Below are 9,921 nucleotides of genomic sequence, written 5' to 3' on the forward strand. Positions count from 1 at the left end.
TAAGAAAAGAACAGAAGAAAGTGAGGCTGCATCAACAAGTAATGCCTTCATCTTTTTGGGTTCAGCGTAAGATGTGATGATGTGGTGCTATGACGTTAAATTTTGTCACTTTTAGAAACAGAGATTTGTATTTACCTAGACATCAAAAAGTTTCTTTCTATGCCTTTCAGCATAGTGTAAAAACTGAAAATATTAGTTGCATATATTTGCTTATTTTTATTGATCTTTATGTAATTGTGATGTTAAATTAAATTCTTAACAATAAAAGATAATTTAGAATGTTGGTCCTATCTCAAAACACTACTTAGCAGTCACACCAGTATTAAAGGCTACCATCAAATTTATCTATTTTTTTATCGGGTTCACAGTGCAGAACAACCACAATATGGGAGTATGAGACAACATTATATAGTTACACTTAAGGTGTAGTTTTGGTATTCAGTTCTGTGCATCATCCCTTTTCAGAGGAATTATTTGAAGTGCTTTGGCTATTCTCTCTCCTATAGCTCGACTACTTGCTGCAATTATTCTTCGAGACATCAAATCAAATGGTCCACCTAGAAATCAAACCAAACAGAGTAAATAGCTTTTATTTGGAGAAGATGTAAAGTTGGTAAGAAAATGAGAATTTGAAACATCAACTGTAAATGATACAATACTATTTAAGACCAAGTTTTTATAGAATCATAGAATCATTAAGGTTGGAAAGGACCTCAAAGATCATCAGATTCCAATCCCCTTGCCATGAGCAGGGAACCCCACCACTAAACCAGGTTGCACAACACCTTGTCCTTAAAAACCTCCAGGGATGGGCCATTAACAGCCTTCCTGGGCAACCCATTCCAGTTTCTCACCACCCTGATAGTGAAGAATTTCTTCCTAATATCTAGCCTAAATCTCCCCTCTCTCAGTTTAAAACCATTACCCCTTGTCCTATCACTATCTTGTCTGATGAAAAGCCCCTCCCCAGCTTTCCTGTAGGTAATCAATGGTTCCTTCCCCTAGATAAAAACCCATTTAACACAACAGTTATCTCATATAAGTTACATTCAAATTCTCTTTTACATATGCCTACTGTCTTTCTACACACTTCCAGGTGCCTAGCCAAGGAAGTAAGGGTTGTCTTGTAGCTTCAAAATAAACAATTGATTCTCTCTTTGTCTATTAACTGGATGGGAACTCTGTTTAGCAGCATTAATGTGGAAATCGGTCTGAAAAACCTCTTTTCATTTCAGCCGTTTTGCTCCATTTAGCTATTTAAAAGGACATGAGTTTCATGCATGCCTGTATATTTACCTGATACATCTAGCAGTACTCCACCGGCTTCAGTAATAATGATTCCAGCCCCTGCCATATCCCAGCAGTGAATTCCCATTTCGTAATAGGCATCTGCTCCACCTGTTGCCACAAGGCACATGTTCACAGCTGCTGTACCAACAGCTCTAATCCTAAAGAAGACAGTTGTTCTTTCAGTAGAGAATGGTTTGTAAGAAAGTCACAATGTCTGTGTACACTGCACAGAGAACACAGAAGCATCATACATAAAGTGAACTCAGCTAGAGAAAACGTGGTGGAATGTGGCAGTGAAACCAATAAAAAATTGGGAATCAAGTTTTGCTTAAGTAGCCTGAAGAGCTCTCCAAATACAGCAAATACACTTACGAATTCTTTTAAATAATTTTTTTTTAGAGTAAAACACATCTTAAACAACTTCTTAACCTAAAACATATTACGGAAGGTATCTACCCATGAAGCATATTCTGCTTTGCTTTTTGACTACAAGAATTCAAGTAGAATGCACGCTGTTCTCAATGTTGAAAATTCGGTTTCTCTGGTGTTGCTCAGTAAGCATCTCTGACCTGCAAAAACCCTAACAGCAATAATCCCAGAAGTTAATTACACAGCATAAATTTTGTCTGGATAACTTAATCATAACCCCTGTGTTGCAAATTCAAGTTTCTTTTGGAAATACTTATGCACTTACCAAGTAAGTGTGACTTGTACAAATAACTGCAGTTATTTCCATTTTCAGTAAAATGTACATAAAACTGTAACTGACAGCAGCCAACTTATTGTAAAAAGCAACTTAAATCAACTCCAATTTCAATGTACTGTTTCTAAATAAAATACCGAAGTTGAACTCACAACATACCTAAAACGTATACCCTACTTACAGTTTAGCATATATTCTTTAATGACATTAAAAGACTTTTTGAAAGTACAAAAAACCTACATAGTAAGTGTCAAAATAAGAATCCTGAGGATCTCAGCATAAAACTAAAATCCCTCTTTAGATCAGAAACATGTGTAGGGTTCAGTAACAAGAACTGCCTAATGAAACCACCTTTAGACATAAAATGGTTTGCAAAAACATAAGGCTTTGGCTTATGTGGAGGGGAGGAAGCAAAGAATGTAACCAAATAACAGCATTTTATGGACAATTTCAACTACTTGGACCAAAAAAAAATATTTTACAGTTGAAAAAGGAACAGATGACCTACTTTGTGTCTTCTGATATAAATATAAAAAAACCCAACAATTTTCATTATTACAAGGAAAGGAAACTAAAAATGTAATATAATTTCTGTTTATCCATTTTTACTGTTTTTGAAAAAAAGTACAAAATTGTATGTAATTTTTTTACAAATTACCAACATGTTTTGCTTCTATATACTAATTCTTAAGAGTTCTCATATGTCCCAGGTTGAAAAAGTTAAAACATATTTATAGTTCCTCTGCAAAAGTTACTAGAGAAAAAGATTGAAATTGTATTTCACATTTAAGATGTCAAATGTAATGCAACAAATCCTTCCAGAAAGTGATCACGTCTACGTATTTACAATAATACTATTAGTAAATATAAAAATCAGGAAGTATCTTACCCATGAATAGGAATACTGAGAAGTCTTTCCATGTTAGATAGAATAATTTTTATGGTCTCTGGATCACGATTTGATCCCAATTCTGTTACTAAAAGGGATTTGGTAATGTCTGGAAAAGAAAAAAACCCTCACTTTTTTCCAACAGTAGAACTTATAACAGTAGTCAGTACAGTTTACTTCATTGCTTTCTTACGAGACTGAATAAAAGATATTTTAATAAAAATATTATATAAATTGCATATATAAAAATCTGTTCTTAAATAGAAAATGGCAGTAAAAAAATAGTGAACAAAGCATGATCTGGTTCAATTGTGCATATACAATAACCGATAGAATTAGTAAATAACATTCTGTTGCTATAAAAATCAGAACAGTCCTCTGATCTTGAAAGGTCCCAATTTAAATGTGGATTTTACTTTACATAGGATAGTAAGTATACAGGATTGACACTGCTCATGATACTATTTTCCACCTGGAAGAAGTTGAATTGTTTAGTAACAATTCAAAGATCTAAAGATCTATCACAGACAAGTTACAGACATAGGGGGAATAAAAAACAACCAACCAACCAAAACACATAGACACAGGGAATAAAAATTCTCAATTGCTGAGACATGATTTTGCAAAGATCACAAGAATGTTACATGCATCAAAGAGAACGCAAAAGCTGTTTCTCAAACCTGAACAACTCACGGCCAAAAAAAATATCTAGTCTTTGAAAAACAAAACTATGAAACAGGAATAAGTCCAAGTCTAAAACTGTTTATGCCCTATTTGCAATATAAATGTCGTAACGAGAAAGCTGCTCAGTTCAGCTTACCTTCTTGGCCCGATACTTGAAGCTTCTGACCATTGCAAAATGCACCTTTTCCTTTTCTGGCAGTGTACATCTTGTCTTCTATACAACTATACACAATACCAAATTCAATCTGCAAGAAAAAGTAAAAATACCTTGAGGGTTTTTTTCCCTTTCTTCCTATTTACTGTGAATATACAGATCTTAGTTATAACTAGCAAGAAGGAATTAATTTGGTTTTGATTAATTAGATATTAAGTAATAAAAAAAAATACCTTTTTGTTTACAACAAAGCCAATTGAAACTGCCACAAATGGAAACCTACAAAACAAAACATTTCACTATTTTATAGTGAGACACTATGCTTCTTTCATTACCACGCCTACTCTTAATACAAATGATGTTCAATTAAATGTAATGTATATTTTAAAAAGAATTCTTGATTATATAGGAAATAGTAGTTTTCTGGAACTTGCACAATTTAGTATGAAAAAGGACCAAACAGTGCTCAATTACCAGTTAAAATACACATTCTCCCACTCACTGAAAGTAAGCCTGTTACAGCTTAGAGACTCTTATCCATGTTAGAGCTGTTATTAGCTTAGGGACCATAATTTTATAGCCAAACAACAGAAGCCTCTATGGACTAATCTTTCTCGGAACAAGCTGGCCAAAATGGTCCCAATTAAAAGAAGCAAAGTCACTTCTTGCCCCACCTCCACGTTAGGTTTCAAATACAGAAGAACAGGCAGTCAGTATGACACTGAAAATACCCTCCACATCCTGGTACAAAATATGACTAGACAGTCACTGGTGAGATTCTGCTTTCCTTCATGGTAGCAGCTCCTAGATCCCAGTTAATTTAAAATTTCTTAGAAATCAGCACTTGGAGCTGTAATTGTTCCTTGACAAAGTTTCTCTGAAGATGCCGTAACTCCTATTTCTGAGTCCTGTTGTTTTACTGTTTAAATCTGCCCACCTATCTTCAGCCCTCGAGCCAAAGGCTGCTGTCCCCTGCTATTCAGTACTGGCCTCTCATGGAACAGCTACTGTTGGTTACAGAGGGAGACTGTTATAATACCTGCAGAAATACTAAAGTCATTACAAGAACTGCCCAATGGCTCTCAATAAACACAATTTATAACTATTAACAACTTCACAGGATCTCTTAAAGCAATTTAAAAGAGAAAAAGCCGTTGTTTTCATGGAAGTGGGGAAAGAAAAGGTAATCAGTTGAAGTTGCTAACATAAAAAAATGAAAGGTGGACCTGTGTACGAAGTTGGTAGTTCCATCAATAGGGTCAATAATCCACGTGGGGTTATCTGTTAAAATGCTGCCCTGCCCAGCTGCAACAGATTCTTCTCCGATGAAGCTAGAGGGGCAAACACATTTAAAAGATGCAAAGAAACTGTTTAAAGTATCTGAATTACAATACTGTTCTTGAAATGAAAATTCTTACACTGAGATGCAGGTTTTTGTACCACCAGCGATGCTATGTAAAAAGCTAAGAAATACAAAATTTATCTGGAAAGCTCCAAACTCATCTGACCAAGCTTGCATCAATGTTTACAATGCACTGTTTGTGGGCAAAAGTACTTTACATTTTAATATCGATTATTGGAATTTAGTATTCAGAACATGGATGTTTTCATCATTTTTCTCAGTAAAACCATTATCAAATTTTGGTCTGAATACCTATAGATAATTACAACATTCAGTTCAGTTTTACAAGCACTACAAAAATAGTAACATAGCAAAGGGATGAAATCCAAACAGAGCTTCTCCTGAAGAAGACAAACCTTAATACTAAACCAAATTAATACAAAAGCCACAGTGCTACAGAATCCAAATTTCACATTTTTTGCTGCTCATGAAAATATTTGTTTTGAACCACAAAATTACTGGGATAAGTTTAAATGAGTGGAATTCTCTTCTGTGTCTTTTGCATGGTTTTAAATGTAAAACCATGCAAAACATCAAACACATGCTTTCCTCCACAAGCATGCAACATTAAGAGAACTGCTCAGAGTAAACAAATAACGCCCCTTTACTATTGATTAGGAGTTTTATGATTAACTATAAAAGTGAAGATGATTGCTCAGAAAGGAACAGCATGTTTCCAAGAAACAGTGGATCTTCACAAAGAGAATACAGAGACTGAATAGTTATGTAGGTGGATGAGTAATTCATTAGAAAGAGAAATTCAAGACCAGTATTATATCAATCATCTAATAAAAAAAACCCCTCAAGTATTTAAAAATACGGAACAATGTCACAGATATTGTTATTTCTTAATTTTCTATACTTACACTGATTTGGTTAGGTTACTGACATTTTGCACCATCTTAGTTGTTCCAATTTTGTGAATATTTATTTAAAGTTTGACATACACAGCTACAAACAGAAAATATCCAAGAAAGCGTAAGAAAAAATAGCGAACCTACTTTAAGAAAACTATTAAATTTGAGTCATTATGTCAAAATGGGAAAGTCCCATATAAAAAAAAAATTCGTAGAATACGTATAATTTGGCCCCCAAGAATAAACTCATTTGGGAGGGAGGAGGAGAGAAGAACAGTGTGGAGGAAGCAATAAAAAATAATAATAATTTAAAAAAAATCAGTATTTTGTATGACAGATTTTCAGTTATGCAGAATCAGAAGATCCTGTCTTCTTTTAAGGATGTTCCATGTTCTTAAATGGCATGAGATTTGCCAGAGGCACACTAAGTACCACAGAACTCAACCAGCACAGCCACTGCAGGCATGCTAGTTTCAACTGCCAACAGCAGACAAAGAATTTAGGTGCTGGGTACCCTGGGTCACCTTTGATTCTCTCAATGCAAATAACCAAGGAGTTGTTTACAGCTGGCTCAACTGGAAATGAGTTTCAGAGTAAGTCTTGAACAAGGCTGAACTCATCAGCAGACCATGGGGACACCCTGTTTTGTTACTACAGCCCTGGGTTCAAATGACTACTACTTTAAAATACTTCAGAAGGTAGGGGAGAATCCTGTAACTTTCCAGCATGTCAATCATCATGAAATTTTACCAAGCAAAATCATAAACTTTCCATTTTCTTCTTCTAGTCAGATGTCCCCTTCTATTCAAAGTAGTATTGATAAGAAGCTGTACCTGTGAGAAGGATATTTTTCTTTTATCAAAGAAATAATGAAGTTTTCTACTTTTTGATCAGTTTCTGTCACTAGATCTACTGGAGAACTTTTAGTCATAACAGATATTTCTTCTTTGAGTGCTCCACGGATTATCTGTTAACAAAAGAAAAAAATGTAAAAATCTTTAGCTACTAGCAATATGGAAAACATTAGTTTTCCCCAAAATTTGAGCATTGTTTTACTGTAATTTTCTGTATTGCACACCCAGAACAAACAGTGAGAAAACCTGCATTTAACTGCAGGGGCTGGGACATACCTTTAGACCTTAAATCTAAGTACTACAAGAAGATGAACTAGTACATGAAACTGAGCTCTATTTTGTTAGGATTAATGTTAGATTTATAAATATGAGTTGAATAAAACACTGAAGACTGAGCTTCAGTCAGCTATTTTTAGCTAGACCATGCATTTATGATCTTAAATCTATTAGAATCAGCTTAAACAAGAATCCATGCCTCACAGCCCACAGAATTAGTCAACTGTAACTTAGAAAGCTTTTCTCAGGGAAGACTTTAATGAGGTCGTTGCAGGGACAATATTCTGCAAATTCTGCAGCTCCAGGGGACAGAATTAGTTCATGTGCCATCTTGTCTGGCTGCAATAGCATTCAAATGTACCACACAGAACTACCAAAAACTGAACATTTGGTAATCGCTGTTATGCTGAGGCTCTGCCAGGATGTGAAAACTCTTTCCTCTTCTAAGCTATCTTAGAACAAAAATGGGCAAAGTAACCCCACTGCAAGAGATGCTTCGTATTTGTAGAAGTAAAGCAGTCTAAAAGACAACATGACGTGGTACCTTGTGCAAACAACAAGCCACTGTAGAAAGTTGAGGGAGGTGTTCACAAGAAAGACTGTTAACAACAAACAGGAAGCTAGACAGTGCAGTGTAAAGGGAAAAACACAGGTATTCCTTTTTTTTTTTAACCACAATTCAGAATTTTCTTCCTTTTTTTTTTTTAAACCAAATTTAAGAAACATAAGATACTTCTTAGTGTTGAATCTGGTCCAAATAAAGGTGCACAGATGTTCTCTTAAACTGGCTAAGCTGTAAACATGAAAGACACTCCAAACTTGGAACTTCAACGTCACTGAATGATTCTGCTAATTTATGTTTTTGGCAAAATACTCCTCACAAGAATATCCAACATTAAAGCCCCTTCAAAAACTACATACATACTAGTCTCAATAAATAACGTTAATATCTATAAACACACTTACCTCCCCAGCCTTCCTTGCTAAAGTAACTGCATAATCCATACATTCTTGCCAAGGATCTGCCATCTTTTCTCAAATAAACAGCCTACCAAAAAGACAGAGAAACAAAAGAATTATTGTAGCTTTTTTTTGGAAAAAAAATCTCATTTTCTAACCCCCTTTTTCTAGGTTGCACTGTTTTCTCCTCGTTGGGATATAAAAGTTTGTCCAATCCTTCATTCTGAAAAAAATAACTTAAAAACTATCAAAACTTAGACTAAGATATCAGATTTTTTTCGTCACATTCTGTGCTTATTAAAAATGCGTAACATAAAAACATTAAGAAGTACAGAGCCTCATTCTTGAAAGACACATGCAAATACAAGACTCTGAATTTAAACACTGACTTCAGTGTTCATAAAGGCTCTGAAAAACAAATAGTGTGGTTACACACAAGTGCATTCTGAAATACAGTGTACAGCTCAGGGCCTTTTTGCTTAAAATACTAGACTCTTCACTGTTATTTTTTGCAAAAGACTACTGACAGAAGCTTAGTCGGTTTTTAAGCATGGTTTAAATGACTTTCAATATCTTACATTGCAAGATTAGAATCTTAAAGCCCAAATCTATCCTTTCTGTGTTTAAGTCCTCCATGCTTTTTATAGGCTTTTATTCCAAACACAAATAGGAAATGGCTTGGATTCTACACGAGAAAGTTACAAGACAAACACAATCATTCAAAACAGTCTTCTACATTCTTTAGTATTATGAAACAATACAGGGTACCTTATATTCTATACCTCTCTACTTTCATGAGCAACATGGAATTCAAATCCACCTATTATCCATTATTTCTCATACTCCCCCAACAGACCAGAGAGTCATTCAATGACGAAACAGTATTCTGAATTTTGGATGTCTGTTTCATTTTTGAGCCCTCGCCCTTTCAGAAGCCCTCTGGGAATTTCCTGTGTAAGTGATTCAGTCTTCAAGTGATGACCTGGGTAACAGCTGCCTAACACTTGCAGATTCACGAAGATTAGAGAAATGATCATTAAAAAGTCATCACTGAAATGGTGTTTAAAAAACCGTGCAATTAACATGATCCACAAGTCCCCAGTACAATCATCCTGTTTTAATGGTCTTTGCTTCTTTCAGCTTGGTCCTAAACAGGTACAGATGGCTAGAAAAGCTAAGTGAAATGCAAAGGGTACGACACTTTAATTATGTTGATAATGTTCTTTACTGATCATGGCAGTGATCAAGCTCTGTTACATAAATAAATAGTATGTCAAGGCACAAAACTTGGTACAACAGCACTAGATAAAATTATTCTAGATATCCACTTATTTTATTATATTATACCCACTCAGTTATCCACTAAAGATTGGTAGCATTAGTGGGGCCTGAAGTACACTGACACCCAGTGCAACAGCAGATTCGTGTAACAGAGGGAAAGACAATAACTTACATTTAAAACCTCACTGAAACAGTAAGTCCGGAACACGTTAAACACCAGCACCTACACTGACTACAAGAAGTGTATTTTTTTTGCCCAGGTCAGTTTAGACCTCTCGGGATGCCCCACGAGGAGTTTGCTCCTTAAGCTCAGAGCGCGCATTCAGAGCGGGGGTTTCGCTCACATTTAAAACCTCACTGAAACAGTAAGTCCGGAACACGTTAAACACCAGCACCTACACTGACTACAAGAAGTGTATTTTTTTTGCCCAGGTCAGTTTAGACCTCTCGGGATGCCCCACGAGGAGTTTGCTCCTTAAGCTCAGAGCGCGCATTCAGAGCGGGGGTTTCGCTCCCGGGCTGGCGAAGCCGAGGGGCGGCCCGCACTGCCCGGCGGGGCCAGAGCAGCTCC

At 35.6% G+C, this 9,921-nt stretch overlaps 1 protein-coding gene across 1 annotated transcript; it reads right to left on the reverse strand.

The window, feature by feature from the left end:
- Positions 1 to 438: 438 nt before the first annotated feature.
- IMPA1 (inositol(myo)-1(or 4)-monophosphatase 1) lies at positions 439 to 8,159 on the reverse strand. Its single transcript, XM_010006401.1, has 8 exons — positions 8,076 to 8,159; positions 6,813 to 6,946; positions 4,947 to 5,051; positions 3,954 to 3,999; positions 3,703 to 3,811; positions 2,883 to 2,991; positions 1,297 to 1,448; positions 439 to 557 (listed from the first exon to the last, which is right to left on the reverse strand). Exons 1-8 carry the CDS (start codon positions 8,136 to 8,138, stop codon positions 439 to 441), a joined length of 837 nt encoding a protein of 278 aa, XP_010004703.1. The 5' UTR covers positions 8,139 to 8,159.
- Between the last annotated feature and the right edge of the window lie 1,762 nt (positions 8,160 to 9,921).

The sequence above is a fragment of the Chaetura pelagica genome, unplaced genomic scaffold (genome assembly GCF_000747805.2).
Source record: "Chaetura pelagica isolate M959 unplaced genomic scaffold, ChaPel_1.0 scaffold76, whole genome shotgun sequence".
Classification (NCBI taxonomy): domain Eukaryota; kingdom Metazoa; phylum Chordata; class Aves; order Apodiformes; family Apodidae; genus Chaetura; species Chaetura pelagica.